Raw genomic sequence first — 18,286 nt, 5'->3', positions numbered from 1 at the left:
TTCAAGGAGGAAACATAAAACCTAAGAGTTTATATAAGATTATAGGAGCAGCAAGCTCATGCTTGAAGTGAGAATGGGCTGGGACACACTAAAACGCACGGGAAACCTTAGTGACTTTAGTTCAGTGGAAAAGGCAAATTAAAATTATACTCAGCCATAAAGAACAAAATTATGTCATTTGCAGAAAAATGGATGGAACTAGAAAATATTATACTAAGTGAGATGAGCTAAAAATTCAAAAATATAAAGGGCTATATATTTTCATCCATATGTTGAAGCTAGAGAGAATTTGGAAAAATTAAAAGTTTCAAATAATTATGGTCAGACACTATTAGCATATTTGAAGAAAATTTGGGGAGGAAGATGAGGAAGAAAAAGGGGAGAGCTGATAAAGGGAACAGGTCAAATAATCCTATGTTCGTATGTAAAGTCAGTACCAATTTCAATATTATGTGTGAGGAGGAGGAAGGAGTGGATTGGGACCTAGAGGGATGCCCAAAAGGGCTACATGCATGTATGCTTCTAGCACACTGATCTTCATTATAATATATAATTACAGTGCACTGCTTAAAAATGAAAGGCAAGTTGGATAACGATTCTTCAAAATTTCAAAGTCACATACAACTGAAACCCTGCATGCCAGCATCCACCTTGATCAAACCAAGACCACTGTCCTATCCTGATAACATGACAGCTAGTATTCAGCAGGCTGTGATTACCACCCAGTATTTTATTGTCCTTTATATATTACAGTTAACTGATATGCAGGGGAGTTAGATTAGGAACAGTAACTCTTAGGTGGCAAATAATAAGTCTAATAAGCTTCTCTTCTAAGAACATAAGCTTTATGTCAGCTCTATCTGATGTCTCTCAGAATTGCCTCTGTGAGTGAACATGCTCCCACCTCAGATATTACACCACAGCTAATATATATATATACATATATATATTATATATATATAATATATATACATATATATATATATATATATATATATATATATATATATATATATACAGATATGCTATGGTGATTCAAGAGTTAATCCCTTCCTTAACTGAATCAGAAGTTTATGGTTTTAGCCACGCTGCAGTCAATTTGTGTAGATGTGCTGGGAATAACCATGAAATTTTGGAGAAGACATTAAAGTGGAATGCAGAACTTATTGATTAATTTCAGACTCCTTTGTCACTGAAAGAAGAATCATTTTACTATTTTGTACTCCTGTTTGCTTCTTCATTTTACTCCAATGAAAGGCATAGTCCTGGTGAACAAAACAAAATCACCACCTGTTCATTCACTCGCTTCACCGTGGGTATCTCAAGCACTGACACTGAACTGAAACAAACAAAGGGAAATCGCAACATTAGTTCAATTCAGTCCAATTCAGTTTGGATCATTAGACTTAGGAAGCAGTCAATTGGGTTAGAAGTTGGCATGGGTACTGAACAGAGATTGTCAACTAACACTTGAGTGTATAAGTATTCTTTGCACAACCTCTTGCGTTTCATCATTTACATGAATGTAACAACCAAACAAACCCATAATATTGTGGAGAGGAAATGATGATATACACCCAGAGTATCTGCAGCAATTCTTGGCAGGTAAGCAACATGGAGGTGTCAGCTTTTACTGAGTTGAAAAGTGATTGGCAGGCAGAGCCATCTATACAAGTCATTCTCATCAAGTTATTAAATTACCTACATCTTGGTTAACAAATGCTCAAAATTAAAATTGAATGATGATCCATTAAAATTTCTCAGATCCAATAGGATGAATATAACTAGCCTTCACTACAACTAATGTGCCAATATCTTTCTAAAAAAATTCCAAAGTACATTTCAGTAGGTCAGTGAAAGAACACATCTTTTACTCATACTTCCCAATTTCATCATTCCTTTTCTCTTTTCTTTCATTAATACACAGAATGTCATGTTTTTCATACATCACTGATGGAGAACGGGTCAGAAGTGGAACAGTTCATCCTGCTGGGACTGACCAATGACCCAGGACTGCAGATTCCCCTTTTTGTAACCTTCCTCCTCATCTACATCATCACTATGGTTGGGAACTTGGGGATGATCTTGTTGATTCGCCTGGACTCTCGGCTCCACACTCCCATGTACTATTTCCTCAGTAATCTGTCTCTGGTGGACTTCTGTTACTCTTCAGCTGTTACCCCCATGGTTATGGCTGGGCTCCTTACAGGAGACAAAGTCGTGTCCTACAATGACTGTGCTACTCAGATGTTCTTTTTTGCAGCCTGTGCAAATGTGGAAAATTACCTCCTGGCCTCAATGGCCTATGACCGCTATGCAGCAGTGTGTAAGCCCCTACATTATACCACCACCATGACAACAAGTGTGTGTGTGAGTCTGATCGTGGGCTGCTACATATGTGGCTTCCTGAATGCCGCCATCTACACTGGGAACACATTCAGTCTCACATTCTGTAAGTCCAATGTGGTCCATCATTTTTTCTGTGATATTCCAGCTGTCACGGCTGTGTCTTGCTCTGACAGACATGTGAATGAACTGGTTCTTATTTCTGTAGCCAGCTTCAATATTTTTTTTGCTGTTCTAGTTATTTTAATATCGTACATATGCATTTTCATTACCGTTCTGAAATTGCACTCAGGTGCAGGATATCAGAAGGCCATATCCACTTGTGCCTCCCACTTTACCGCAGTCTCCATTTTCTATGGGACTGTCATCTTCATGTATTTACGGCCCAGCTCTAGTTATTCTTTGGACACTGACAAAATTGCCTCTGTGTTCTACACCATGATTATCCCTATGCTCAACCCTATGGTTTACAGCCTGAGGAACAAGGAGGTCAAGGGTGCATTCACAAAGATTGTCTTAAAAGCAACATAGAATTCATGATTTTGATTTTAACTTTTGGGGATAAATGATGCCTGGAATCATTCCTCTAACATCTTCCCCATATATGGAATTCAGGTCCCTGAAGTGAGACCTTTGTCTTTGCAGAAGTCTGTTGTCTGGAGAAAATGAAACATTGTGTCCAGAATCCTAATACCTGAATGAGAATGCCTATGGAATCTTGAGGCCTGTTTGTCAAACCACTTAGTAAGAATATTAATATACTTGATCATTTTCCATGACATTTTTTCCTACCACACATCATTGCAAATGTATGTAAAACAAGTTCATAAAGACACTTGTGAACACAAGAAGTGCATGTAGGTCTTTCTGGAAGACACATACACTTGGGTGTGGCAAATTTGCCACAATCAAATGTAGTATAGATATTATGGTGGCTACTTCGATATGTTGACTTGAATAAGGGATAACAAGACAGCTAGTAAAACATTTTTCCATGTGTCTGTGAAGACGTTTCCAGAAGAGACTACATTTTGAATCAACAGACTTAGTTAAGTTCATTCCTCATCCATGTGTGTGAAATAATTCTGTAGATGGGCAAATTATCTCTCTCTTCAATTCCATCTTTTTCCTTCCCTTTTCTCCTCCTCTTGCTCCTCCTCTTGCTCCTCCTCCTCCTCCTCTCTTGTCACATTTCAAAAATTGATACATATTCAGGAACAGTGGCACATCCCTGTGATCCCAGTACTTGGGTGATTATGACAGGAAGATCGCAGGTTTGAAGTCATCCTCAGCAATTTAGGGAAACCTTGTTTTCAAATAAAAAATAAAATAGGGCTAAAAGTCTCGCTCATAGGTAGAATGCCCCTGGGTTAAATCCCCAGTACCCTCACACACCAAACCATGTGATACATAAATCTGGCTTCTGGTATGAATTTTTGTTTGACCAAATCATTTTATACAACTAAATTTTTCATGTTTTAATTTCCAAAGGAATAAAATTTTCAGATGACCTTAAAAATGGGCGAAAGGTAACAGCTTTATAATCTATTCAATGCACCTGTGATTTTTAGCCTTTTTTAAAAAAAATTACACTGAGAAACAACAATGCTGTACATTTTTCTTCCCGCAAATGCCTTGAAACTCTTGATGCCACCCATTCATCCTGTTTTATTTGAGTCATACTCTATAGTCTCTTCCATATTTTTTTACTTTATCCTCACTGATTTCCTTGTTCTTTTCTTTTTTCTCCCTAATGCCAACCATGCTCCTGCCTTGGGCCCTTTTCATTTTATATTCTCTGTTAGGATTGCTCTCACAAGACTCAGGTCTTTGCTGAAATGAGAACTTATTGTGATTTTCTCCATTGACCATCTAATAACCAGCCACTCTCCGCTCAACACATAAACCATCATCCCACACTATGTCATTCTTCATAGATATTATCAGCCCTTACCTACTAACCTATCAACCCTGACCTACTATGTATTTGCTTATTGGTTTCTTATTTACCTTCCTCAAATAGAATGTAAATTTTATGACAGCAGTGATTGTATCTGTTTTGTTCAAATATGATTACTAGTAATCAAATGGGTATCTATTTCATAGAAGATTCTATACAAGAATTTGCTAAATGAGTGAATATAATAATAAAGTTTTGAAGGCTAGGCGAATGATCCAGCATTTGGAACCCTGAGACTCCTTGTTTTCAGACAAAATAATTTCCTGGGAATCCCATAATGTAGTAAATAATCTTAAATTATCATAATTTTCTTCTCCTTTATTTGTGGTTATGGGGATTAAACCCAGGGAAATTACAGCTCTGATCTATACCCCCAGCCCTTTTTATATTTTACTTTGAAACAGTGTCTTGCTGAGTTATCTCATGCTGGCCTCAAAACTGTTATCTTCCTGTTTCAGAATCCCAAGGCTTATAGGTGTGTGCCACCACACCTGGCTTCAAACACAAGTAATTTTTACTTACAAGTGATGTCTTAGCCAGGAATGGTGGTTCATGCCTCTAATTCCAGTATGTGGGAGGCTAAGACAGGAGGATCACAGTTTCAAGACCAGCCTCAGCAACTTAGTGAGGCTCTCAGCAACCTAGAACCTGTTTCAAAATAAAAGATAAAAATAGAAGTTCTGTCTCTGACAACCTATTGATTTTAGTTCATTGAGAATGATTTGAAACTTGTGATTTCCATCCTATAGAGGAACAAACAAGACAACCTAAATGAGGGGATGGGAGGGGGAAGAAGGAAATTCTCTAAAGCACACAATGTACTTAAACATATCAAAGTCAACCACTAAGCCAAGCATGGGAAGGAGAGATGGGGAGGGAATGGGGTAGGAATTGGGTAGGGGCTAAATGGGCAATGTGTACATGTATGTCCACACAAGTTTTTTACCCCATTATGATGTATGAATATAATGCACCAATAAAAATTAAAATAAATAAAAATAAATACAACTTGTGATTTCCAGAAATGTGAAAGCATCAATCTATATAGTTGTAACCCTCTAAGTTTGAGTAATATGGTACAGCAGCCCCAGGAAACTAACAAGAACTTTTCTCTGGGTTCTGTGCTGTAATTATCATCTATTCCTATTGTGTTAGTTTGAAAAACTTCACAAATGAAGTTTTTTCTTTGTGGACATTTTTGAGGGGATTTATTATTAATTCATTCTCCACACTGTTATAGACATATTCATTCTCTGGATTTACTTTTTGCTAGTGTATGTATTTCTAGGAACATATATTTTATGTTTTCCAGTATTTGGGTGTATATTGATTCATAATATTCCATTATAATCATTCTTGTTTCCATAGGCTATAGTTATTTTTCTCCTTTACTTATTATTTTAGTTATTAGAGCTTTATATTTTCATAATTTGCAAACTTTTATAATTTGAGTGCAATTAATATTCTGTTTTGTTGATAGTATCTGTTCCTATTCTATATTTTATATATTAGTCTATTTTCTTTCTTCTTCTGTTCTCAGTTTAAGTTTTCACATTTTGATATTATTTAACTATGTTATCTTGAAATTACTTCTATTTTTAGTATAGGTACTTATAGTTAAAATTTTTCTGTGATCAGTACTTTTGCTATCCACTATTGTATTTTTGTTTTTATATCAAATTACTTTATAAGTTCTCTTTTCATCTGCTTTTATCCATTGATTTTAGTGTGTTCTCATATAGATGTGATTATTAATTTCTATTTCACTTATATTCTGTTGTGTGAAGATGCTTTATGTGATTCAAATCTTCCTAAATTTATTGAGAATAGAGTTTTGACCTAATATAGTTTTTCCCTAGGAATACTTCATGTGCATTTGAGAATTCCACAGGTCTGGGGAGGAGTGTTCAGTAGATGTCTGTTAAAACTCATTGGATATGGCATTTTCACAGCCTTTATTTCTTTAGGGCTCTTCTCTCTAGCCATTCTATTCATTATTTTTTAAAAATTTTTATTGGTGCATGGTAGTCATACATCTTAATGGGATACAGGATGGCGGAGACATGAATACACACATCACCCAATTAGCCTTTACCTAATTCCTGTCCCATTCTCTCCCCTAATTTATTATTGAAAGTGATGCATTAAAACCTTTATTGTTTGAACTGTGTACTTCTGCTTCAAGTTTGTAAAAATTTCTTCATATATTTTGGGTGCCAATTATCAGAAGACCAAGTATTAATTATATTCTCTTCAATAATTGGCACCTATATTAACACATAACATGCTAATTTTCTTTTCTAAGTACATTCAATCTTTGGTCTATTTTAACAATCAACTTTTTGTAATTATTACAATTTTTTTAAAACAAAGAATTTTTACAGGCTTCAAAAATACTTATTCATTAACAAATGAATCCTACTCTCAGGAGAAGCATTCTTCCTATTTACACAAATTTATTCAAGGATGGCATTTAGATCAGGTCACCTTTCAATATCATGTGATCACATCAGTCATTCTAATGACATTTTAGTAAATCACATTTGATCCCACCTCCTCTGGAAAAATGATGAAATTCTTTTTAAAACACTGCTAGGCAATTTTTTTTATTTGTATTGGTGCACTGTAATCATATGCTGTGATGAAGTTCAGGGTGGTAGGGACATGCATGCACATAGCACTTGTTGAGCCCTCTCCCAGTTCCTTCCCCACTCTCCCTCCCCACTTTTCTGTGAATGGCACTGTGATTTGCATTGATAGACTTGTGTATGTACGTCAGGTCCATTGAAGTGTTTGAACCTACCATATGCCCCAGATATAGCATTCCTAATGCTATAACTGAAAATGCTATTTCTGAAAACCAGTCTACCATAGTAATGCATGCATATTTATTTTTATAGCAGCATAATTAATAATTACCAAACCATGGAATTATTCTTGGTGTTCATCAAAAGATGAATGAATGACAAAAATGGAATTTACACACAATGGAATTCTATTTAACCATTCCTGTGGAATCTTTCACAGCTGATCTCATAGAGGTTGAGAACTGAACAGTAGATTCCAGAGGTTGGAGAAAGTAATGGCATTGGCAAAGATTGTTCATGAGTACAAAGTTACAGTTAGACAGGCGCAGGAAGCACTGGTATAAGTGGGATTAACATAGATAATAATGTACTGCACATTTCAAAAAGTCAGAAGAAAGAATTTTGAACATTGTCATCATAAATAAATGACAAGTGTTTGAGAAGACAGATATTCTTCTTTTTTGTGTGTGTGTGTTTGGGGATGGAACCTAGGGGCATTTGACCTCCGAGTTACACCCTCTGCCCTATTTATTATTTATTATTTATTATTATTATTATTATTATTATTATTATTATTATTATTATTATTTTGGTGTACTGGGGTTCCTGGAAGACCTTCTACCTCTGGGCTACACTCCCAGACCTATTTTATTTTTGGAAACAGGGTCTCTTAAGCCAGCGCAGCTGGCTTCAAACCTGTGTGATCCTCCTGTCTTTGCCTCCCAAGTGCGGGGATTACAAGTGTGCACTACCATGCCTGGCTATTCTTTATTTTGAAACAGGGTCTCACTAAGTTGCAGAGGGCCTCACTAAGTAGCTGAGGCTGTACGCAAACCAAGATCCTCCAGTCTCAGCCTCCCGAATGCTGGGATTACAAGTGTGCACCACCACACCTGGCTAAGACAGATATTCTTAACCTGACTTAAACACTACAAAATATATTCATGCATAGAAACATCCCCTAGTGTCTCATTAATAAGCACAAGTTTATTGTTTCATTTATCAGTTAAAATAAATGCAATGTTATAAATACAATAACCAGCTTGATCCCTACAGACAGTTTAATTGCATCTTCTTTAGGAAAATAGGATGAGGAATTTCAGATGGTCTCACAGGAAAAATCTCCAGAGATCTCCAAGTCTGTATATTTCTCACAAGATCTCCACATATTAGCCTGTAAAATTCCAATATGACTCAACATCATATCATCTTAGAAGGAACACACCACATTCAATGCTTCATCAGAAATCATTTATTCATCTGAACTATAATCATTGCAGGTACATTCTAGCCTTCTTCTGACTGGGGATTTGCTATGAGCCTTCAACTATAGTCAGGAAAAACACTCATGAAGTCACATTGATTGGCTTTAATGATCACCACTTCATATGGTGCTTAATAGAAATGTATTATTTGTAATTTACAGAATGAGAGAAGTAATCTTTTGTGTTTATTTGACAAATAAGCAGGTAAGTGAATAAAATGCAAAGAAGAAATTAACAAGAGATTTGATCTACATTAATGTTTTTGTATCCATTTTTTCATGCCTTAGAGAATTTGGAACCTTTCACCACTATTAGAGGGAGGGAGGGAGGGAGGGAGGAAGGGAGGGAGGGAGGGAGGGAGGGAGAGAGAGAGAGAGAGAGAGAGAGAGAGGGAGAGAGAGAGAGAGAGAGAGAGAGAGAATCCTATAGTAGTATTTATGCAATATTCTATTGCTGATTTCATGATTTGATTGACAATGCTGGAATGACTTCTTGCAAACTGGTAAGTTTTGATGTTTCATAAATATTTTAGTTAGAATATAAGTCATGCAAAAAATGAACATCCCGTATTTTATATGAGTTATAGAAAGATAGAGATATTTTCAAAATATTTCTAAAATGGTGAGATGGGTACAGATGTTAAAATATGTTTCATAGGGACTTCAAGATTCTTATGACAAGTCATGCTTCTGTCCTAAAGATATATGAAGCTTTGATTGATTGATTAGGTGCTGATGCTTCTTCACTATATATTCACATCATGTTGAGATTGAAAAACAAACAAAAACATATAATAGTAAAATTATTCTTATTTATACTGCAAAAGGGTTCTAAGTGAATTAACATGCTTTGACCTACATTTCAACCCTTTTGCCATCATCTCATGCTTATTCTTGAAAGATGACCTTAACTTTTAAATCTGATAATAATGTCTCCTTTATGTATAAAAATAATATAATAATACAATAATAATAATAATAATAATGTTTCTTTTTCGTGTGGAGGGAGCACCCAGCAGCAATCTTAAGTCTTTCTCATATTGCCTCCATAGTTTCAGAGCATGTCATAAATTTGCAAATTCTTAGTGTCCTTACACATAAAGTAAGAGTTATAATACTATGATACCTACATAATACATGTGTATGCACACAATGTGTAAATCCCTGATTAGTTTTTGTAGGACAGGATGCATGCTAACAGTAATCATGTGTGTTAAGACTGGCAACTATAATATCTTCATGAAGCAGGTTCATAAACTGAAGTTGTCAAAGTCATCAGACAAAGATATTAAGGCATATTAGTTATTTATAGATGGATCTCATTCCAAAATCTTCAATTTAGATTAAAAACTTGAAAATACCACTGCTAAAGAAGAATTGATTCAAATAAAGTATTTGATAACATGGAACTTATCACCAAAACAGATTGGTGAGCGAAAGACAGCCCTTAAACTGGGTACTTTCCAGTGTTGGCCTTTGGTTTGTGTATGTAATGACAATAAAAAAGGGGGAAAAGTACGTTTTAAGAATAATGGACTTTTCCCCAAAGTAAAATGTGGATATCAGAGGAGACATTTTGAAAAAGATTAGCCACATTAAATTGTAGAATCAGCAATCACATGTTTGAAAGAAGAACAGACTGAGACGCAATGGAGAACCCAGAAAACTACAGTGGCCCTGTGTGAGAGACGGGTAAACTGTGAAGGGTTGTTTCAAAAGTTTAAACTCAAACATAACTGAAGCCCTGCATATCAGCACCTACCTAGATCAAACCAACATAAAGAACATTATCCCATCCTAATAACATTATAACAGTATTTTTCAGGCTCACCTTACACCCAGAATTTTAGTGTTCTTTAGGTATTATCCTAATTCTGAACAGTAATACCTCAAAGCAAGTGTTATCACTCTTCTCATTTGGAATATGGAAATATGATGTCCAGAGTGTCGAGGTGAGGACCAATGGCCAGTGTTAAGTCTCATATGTGTTGCTTCTAAGAACCTAAGCTGTGTCTGTTCTGTCTGATAATAGGCCTTCTCTCAGAATTGCATCTTCAGGTTGAACTTGCTCCCATTACCCCAGGAAATCCACCACACCTGCTATGCATAGAGAACTGTTCTAATCTTTCAAAGATAAACCCATCCTCAACATAATAAACTGCTTCAAAGTCAATGTGTGTAGATGTGCTGAGGGTAATAAGCATGAAATATTATGGAAAATGTTCAAATGCAATTCAGAGCTTGTTAATTTATTTAGGACACTTTTGTTATTGAAAGATCAAATAAATTTTCTAGATTTTCATTTGTTTTACATCCAATGAGAGACAAATATACAGTGAACAATATGAAATTACCATCTAATGAATCACTTCCTTAGTTCACTGTGAAACTCTAAATACTTGGTTTGAACCAAAGAAAACAACGAGTAATTATAAATTCGGTTATATTAAATTTGATTTTATTTCATTGGAGACCTTTAAACTTAGGAGCCACTCAACATGAGTAAACGAGTATAACAAGATTTACTTTATGAGTAAGGACTTTGAGGATTTGAGAAATTATATGATGCTCTAAAACTATACGGGTAATATGAAAATACAGAGCAGAGATTGTTCAATTGTATTTGTGCAACTATGATTAAATTTCCTCTAACTCTTGGGCTTCAATATATACACAAATGTAACAACCAGAACTAGTAATGTTATTGAGAGAGACAAACACACATCTAATGTGCTCAGAAGTTCTAGGCAGGTGAGGAGCTTGGAAGGTTCATCCTTCCCTGTGCTTAAAAGATGTGTATGGCCAGAAATTCTTATTAGTCATTATGGTCAAATTATTAATTGGCTACATCTCAGGGGAAATTGTATGAAATTTTAAAATTGTCTACAGAATTTAAGATATCTAAGTTTCAACAGCATGCAACTCTGTGTATAAGTAGTGCACTCAACCTGGGTTTGAAGCCCATAATATATCTGGAGAATCTTAAACTACAAGTTGTTGCTACAGTGGAAGAACACATCTTCTATTGTACTTTAATTTCAATTCATTTCTTTATCATTGTGAGATTTTCTTCACTACAGAGCCTCTAGTGATTCTCAGACATCACTGATGGAGAACAGGACAGAAGTGACAGAGTTCATTCTGCTTGGGCTGACTGATAACCCCCACCTGCAGGTTCCCCTCTTCATAATCTTCCTCTTCATCTACATCATCACTCTGGTTGGGAACCTGGGAATAATCCTATTGATTATCTTGGACTCTCCGCTGCACACCCCCATGTATGTTTTCCTGGGAAACCTGTCTCTGGTAGACTTCTGTTATTCTTCAGCTGTCACTCCCATGGTCATGGCTGGGCTCTTGACACAAGAAAAAGTCATTTCCTTCAATGCTTGTGCTGCTCAGATGTACTTTTTTGCAGCCTTTGGGACTGTGGAAAACTACCTGTTGGCCTCAATGGCCTATGACCGCTATGCAGCCGTGTGTAAGCCCCTACGTTATGCCACCACAATGACACCAAGTGTGTGTGCATTTCTTATCATAGCCTCTTACACTGTTAGCTTTGTGAATGCCTCCATCCACATTGGGGACACGTTCAGTCTCTCCTTCTGTAAGTCCAATTTGGTCCATCATTTCTTCTGTGATGTTCCAGCAGTCATGTCTCTCTCGTGCTCTGATAGACATGTTAGTGAGCTCATTCTTGTTTATGTTGTAAGCTTCAATATATTTTTTGCTCTCCTAGTTATCTTAATATCCTATATGTTTATTTTTATCACCATCCTGAAGATGCATGCAGGTGCAGGGTACCAGAAGGCCATGTCCACCTGTGCCTCCCACTTCACAGCAGTCTCCATTTTCTATGGGACAGTTATTTACATGTATTTGCAGCCCAGCTCCAGTCACTCGATGGACACTGCCAAAATTGCCTCTGTGTTCTACACCATGGTCATCCCCATGCTCAACCCTGTGGTCTACAGCCTGAGGAACAAGGAGGTCAAGAGCGCATTCTTAAAAGTCACAAGTATATTCATTTGTGGAGGCAAAAAAAATTTATTAGGATTTTGATTTGACTCTTTTGGGATGCACAGTTCCTGGATTTGTTCTTTTCAGATCTTCTCCATGCAGTGAATTAAAATTTGGCTCACACTCAAGTTCTTTTTCAATTTTTGTATTGATATGTTACAATCATAATAAATTTCAACATGATACAAACATATATGTACACATTACTTGGTGTATTTCTCTCCAAATTCCAACCCTCTTCCACCTCTTCCTTTCCAGTATATGTTAATGAAATTGATAGTGATATTTTTTAATATTGGCATAACATTTTTAATTGTTTTTTTCTTAACCATCTTTTAGATGTTTTTTCCCCCTTTCTACCTTCTTTCTTAATCATCTTTCACTATCTACTTGTCTCTCTCCTCATTAATCTGAAGTCCCCTTTATTACCTCTTTTCTCTTTAACATATGAAAGAAAATATAGAACCCTTGACTGTGACTAGCTAATTTAGCTTAGGATAATATTCTCTATCTTCATCCATTTTCCTGCAAATCACATAGTTTTGTTGTTCTTTTTATGTCTGAGTATAATTCCATTTTGTGTATCTACCACCTTTTCTTCATCTGTTCATCTGTTGACAGACACCTAATTGGTTCTATTACTTGACTGGTGTAAATTGTGTTGATATCAACACAGATGATCATGCTATCACTGTAGTAGTCTGACTTTAATATTTTTGGAAAGGTATCAAGGAGTTGTACAGCTGAATCGCATGGTGAAACTACCCTTGCTCTTTTGAGAAGCCTCCATACTGATCTCCACAGTGGTCTTAAAGTTATACACTGACCACTGCAAAATGTTTTCTTTGGAAAAAAAAATATTTTTCCTAAAATAAATGCCTTAATGAGAATACTAAGATACTTTGGTCCTGCTTATTAAAGCCCTCAGTAAGGATATTTATGTACTGATCTACTCACTCATCTTACATGTCCTCTTCTACCACATGCAAAAACAATATTTGTTATATATTGTTATATATTCATATAATGTAATAAATTTGCCAGAATTAAAAATGTGTTTATTTGTTATTATTTATTATGTGTATATTTTTAGTAGATCAAGGGATAACCAGATGGCCAGTAAAACGTGTGTGTGTGTGTGTGTGTGTGTGTGTGTGTGTTTAAGGATGTTTTCAAAAGAGACTGACTTTTGAATCAGTGTACTTAGTAAAAAAGATCTTCCGGTTATGGTAGGAGGGGCCCAGAGGAAGAGAAACCTGGTGTTCCTCAAGATGGCCTTATATGAAGGAGTCACGCTTCCTGCCTTCCCCAGTTTCCCTGTCCTTCAAGTGCAGGAGTGGGCTGAAATGTCAGGAATGGAAGCCAATGTGACTATCCCAATCTGGCAAAACAAGCCACATGGGGCTGCTCGAAGTGTAGTGAGAAGAATTGGGACCAACCTGCCCCTGAAGCCGTGTCCCCGGGCATCCTTTGAGACGTTGCCCAACATCTCTGACCTGTGTCTGAGAGACGTACCCCCAGTCCCTACTCTGGCTGATATCGCCTGGATTGCTGCAGATGAAGAGGAGACATATGCCCGGGTCAGGAGTGATACCCGTCCCTTAAGGCACACCTGGAAGCCCAGCCCTCTGATTGTCATGCAGCGCAATGCTTCAGTGCCCAACCTGCGTGGGTCTGAGGAGAGACTCCTGGCCCTGAAGAAGCCAGCCCTGCCAGCCCTAAGCTGCACCACTGAGCTGCAGGATGAGCTGACCCACCTACGCAGCCAGATTGCCAAGATAGTAGCAGCTGATGCAGCTTCGGCTTCATTAACGCCAGATTTCTTATCTCCAGGAAGTTCAAATGTCTCTTCTCCCTTACCTTGTTTTGGATCCTCATTCCACTCTACAACTTCCTTTGTCATTAGTGACATCACCGAGGAGACAGAGGTAGAGGTCCCTGAGCTTCCATCAGTCCCCCTGCTTTGTTCTGCCAGACCTGAATGTTGCAAACCAGAACACAAAGCTACCTGCAGCTCATCTGAAGAGGATGATTGTATCTCTCTGTCCAAGGCTAGCAGCTTTGCAGATATGATGGGTATCCTGAAGGATTTTCACCGGATAAAACAGAGCCAAGATCTGAACCAAGCCTCTAAAATTGCTGTGAAGATTCAGTGAGATAATGTGTGCACAGAGTGCTGCTGGGACAGATCAAGGACTCCCTAATTACAAGCTATTACTGTGTCTCCAGGACCCGGAGTTTAATGAAGGAGGAAGACCCTGCTGTGCTTATTTCTGAGGTCCTAAGAAGGAAGTTTGCACTGAAGGAAGATGATATCAGTAGAAAAGGAAACTGACACCACTCCCTCTGCAAACTCAGTCTCACGCTCCTGGAATTCCTTCAACAGCTGCCTTCCTCACCGCAGATTTTTCTGCCTCTCGATTAGAAATCAAAACAGTGAGCTAGATCTTGGACTGAAACAGAAGAGCTGGACTATGTGTTTCTTATACTTCAAACCTTAGCAGAAGCTAAGGCTTGTGGCCTAAGCTGAGACATTTGTTACAGGTAATTGTGTAAGGTGGAGCATCTCAGCTTAAAGGGCAAGATAGAAGTTTCTTGGTTTCCTTGCCTGTATGAGAAAATATGTCCCAATGAATGACTTACTTCACTGCATTAGACCCCATAACTGGTCTCACTGGACACTTTGTCCTCAGCTGTCACTCACTCTCAGCGGCTTCTTTGCAGCAGGGCACAGGAGAAGGGGCTATAGATTATGTACATGTTCACAGGGCAGGGAAGATCTTATACTGCTCCATCATAAACCTTCACTAATGCCCAGCACTTACTCCTTCCCTTTCAGACGTAGAGGTTGGGCTACTGCTGAGAGACCTGGCCTGTTTTTTCTTAAACATGTTTTATAATACTGTACAACCAAATCTACCCTCCAAGGCCCTGGGGCCTCATCACTTCCACTGGTTGAAAACTTTTTCTTCCATGGACTTTAAGCCCATTAGGAAAGGGAAATGGGGAGGGAAAAGAGCATACCATCCTCCGTCCAGGCCCTTGACTGTCCCTTGGGCCAAGCCAGGATTTGTACCTGCTGCATCATGCATGACTCAGATGCCCTCAGGGCCCTTTCTCTGTGGTATGTGTACTGTGTGTGTGTGGGGGTAGAAACACTACCAGACATTAAACGAAGGATTTGGAAAGACAAAAAAAAAAAAAAAAAAAAAAAAAAAGATCTTCCATCATCAATGTGGTGGGTGGCCACCATCCGATCTATTAGTCACTGGCCTAAACAGAAAAAAAAAAGTAGATAAAGATGTATTGTTTCCTCTCTCCTTTTCTCTCTCCATCTTACTCCCTCACTATTTGGGACATATATCTTCTTTCAATCTCAAACATCACAGCTACTAATATCTGGACTTGACTTCTGGTGCTCTGTTCTCTGAGATACCACAGTCGTACCTCATCTTTCCTTTAACAACCCTTTGAATCTTTCACTAGGAACCGTGACTAATACACTTGAGTTTGCTAATCATTGTTGATATTAGGACATAACCCTTGTGTAATAGTTTTATTTCTTTCACTGTTATTTTAGGAATGCTTTATAAAAAAATGGCATATTCTTAAAGTGTGTGCTTTTCCTTTGCACATTTTGGTGAGACAGTCATAATTCTGGCATCTCATATGAATTAACGTTTCATTTTTATAATTTTCTTGGTGCATTGTAATTACACAGAGCAGAGAGATTCAAAGTGGTACAAACATACATGCACACCTTACTTGGTATGTTTCCCTCCACATTCTTTCCCACACTTCCCTCTTCCCTCTCCATACATGTTAGTGAGATTGGCAGTGACACCTTCATATATAGGCATAATGTTATCTGAAGTGTTTCCTTCCTCAATTCTTTTTCCTCTCCCATCCTCCATCCTCCAATCCCCTTCCATTATTCTACTAGTCTCGCTCCTCATTTATCTGATGTCCATTTTGTTTCCTATTTTCTTTCTAGCTTCCATGTATGAAAGAAGACATAGGACCATTGACTTTCTAAGACTGGCTGATCTTACTTTAGCATTAAGTTTTCTAGTTCCATCCATTTTCCATTTCTGTCAACACATGAATAAATAAAAACTGCAGCATGAGTTCATATTTAGCTTTACTAAGTAGTGTGATACAAATAATATATTCATGTTTCAAATTTTAAAAGAATACTGAAAAATAAGAAAAATGTTTAATGTATTTGTATATTATTACCCATGTTCATACTCTAAACACTTAAACATAGAAAGACATAATGTTATATGTTTTCTTTCTTTTATGCTTTGAAATATTTGATTATGACTATTCTTAATTACTTTAGTTGAGTTACATTTTCTCTTGACACTCCCTAGTCTTTTACATCTCTCTTTAATGACTGATTTCCTTGCTATTTTTTCACAACACTAATCTACCTCCTCAGGGACTTTGCACTGATCATTCTCCTTGTGGAGTATTGTCACTCCATTCAGGTCTTTGCCTTTGTACTTCTGTCTTGTGGAGTCCTTCCCTGACCACCTTTATAAATTAGTCAGTCTCCATTCACCACATAAATGATCCTCTCCTTTTATGTAATTCTTTATAGTTCTGTCAACCTTTACCTGCTACATATTTTGATACTTATTTCATTTTTATATACCACACTCAGAATCTAAACTCCATTAGAGCACTGACTTTATCTGGTTTCTTCATAACATGGTCATCAGTACCTAATTAGATATCAGTTTCATAGTATTCTCAATAAATATTTGTTATGTGAATGATGTTTGTGTTTTGAATGATTGCTGTTCTAGTTGGAGTTAGATGAAATTTCAGGGTACTTTTTATTCACATTTCTATAATTGCCAATGATGTTGAGTATTTTTTATGCATTTATTGGCCATTTGAATTTCTTCTTTCATGAAGTGTCTATTTAATTCACTTGCCCATTCTTTGATTGGGTTGTTTTCTTAGTGCTGAGTTTCTTGAATTCTCTGTATATTCTAAATTTCAGTCCTTTATCAGAGGAGTAGGTGGCAAAAATCTTCTCCTATTCTGTTGGCTCTTGATTGAGGTTCTTGACAGTTTCCTTTGTTAAACAGAAGCTCTTCAGTTTCATGCAATCCCATGTATTGATGTGCCTTTTAGTTTCTTGTACCTTTGGAGTCTTGTTTAGAAATATTTTATCTGTGCCTATGTGTTGCAGTGTTGGACCTATGCCCTCTTCAAGGAGCCTCAAGGTTTCTGGTCTAATTTCCAAGTCTTTGATCCATCTTGAATTGACTCTTGTGCATGGTGAGAAAGTGGTATTTATTTCCATTTTTCTGCATAAGGTTAACCAGTTTTGCCAACACCATTTATTAAACAGGCTATCTTTTTTCCAGTGTGTGTGTTTTGGACCCTTTGTCAAGAATCAATTGCATGTAAATGTGTGGATTCTGGCGAGGTTGTGGAGAAGTGAGAACTCTAATAAAACACTGTTGATGGGATTGCAAATTAGTACAATCACTTTGGAAAACAGTATGGAGGATCCTCAGAAGAATGGAAACAAACTTACCATTTGATCCAGCAATACCACTTCTGGGTATCTACCCAAAAGAAAGGAAACCAAACTACCAACTAATTTATGTGTATCTATGTTCATAGCTGCATAATTCACCAGTGTCTATGGAACTATGGAACCAGCCAAGATGTCCATCAACATATGAATGGATTACAAAACTATGGGATATGTACACAATGGAATTTTACTCAGCCATAAAGAAAAACACAGTTACATCATTTACAGAGAAATGGATGGAACTGGACATTATGCTAAGTGAGATTAGTCAGTCACAAAAAATAAGAAATCGGATGCTTTCCCTAATATGCAAAAGCTAGAGATAAATG

The 18,286-nt window shown here is 37.0% G+C and overlaps 3 protein-coding genes across 3 annotated transcripts; all 3 read left to right on the top strand.

Annotated features, from left to right (window-relative positions):
* Window positions 1–1,953: 1,953 nt before the first annotated feature.
* On the top strand, window positions 1,954–2,877 carry LOC308279689 (olfactory receptor 5B3-like; the record flags this gene model as incomplete). The annotated part of the gene is made up of 1 exon (XM_080719807.1): window positions 1,954–2,877. The coding sequence occupies one exon, from the start codon at window positions 1,954–1,956 to the stop codon at window positions 2,875–2,877; it is 924 nt and encodes a 307-aa protein (XP_080575933.1).
* Window positions 2,878–11,458: 8,581 nt separating this feature from the next.
* Window positions 11,459–12,439, top strand: LOC308260260 (olfactory receptor 5B3-like; the record flags this gene model as incomplete). Its single annotated transcript, XM_080691568.1, has 1 exon — window positions 11,459–12,439. The coding sequence occupies exon 1, from the start codon at window positions 11,486–11,488 to the stop codon at window positions 12,437–12,439; it is 954 nt and encodes a 317-aa protein (XP_080547694.1). The 5' UTR covers window positions 11,459–11,485.
* Window positions 12,440–13,743: 1,304 nt separating this feature from the next.
* On the top strand, window positions 13,744–14,732 carry LOC308279694 (mitochondrial fission regulator 1-like; the record flags this gene model as incomplete). The annotated part of the gene is made up of 2 exons (XM_080719811.1): window positions 13,744–14,549; window positions 14,627–14,732. 2 exons carry the CDS (start codon window positions 13,744–13,746, stop codon window positions 14,730–14,732), a joined length of 912 nt encoding a protein of 303 aa, XP_080575937.1.
* Between the last annotated feature and the right edge of the window lie 3,554 nt (window positions 14,733–18,286).

The sequence above is a fragment of the Muscardinus avellanarius genome, assembly GCF_963383645.1.
Source record: "Muscardinus avellanarius genome assembly, chromosome: 1".
NCBI lineage: Eukaryota > Metazoa > Chordata > Mammalia > Rodentia > Gliridae > Muscardinus > Muscardinus avellanarius.
Note: the sequence above shows the minus strand (reverse complement) of the source record. Positions and strands in the feature narration are given on the sequence as shown.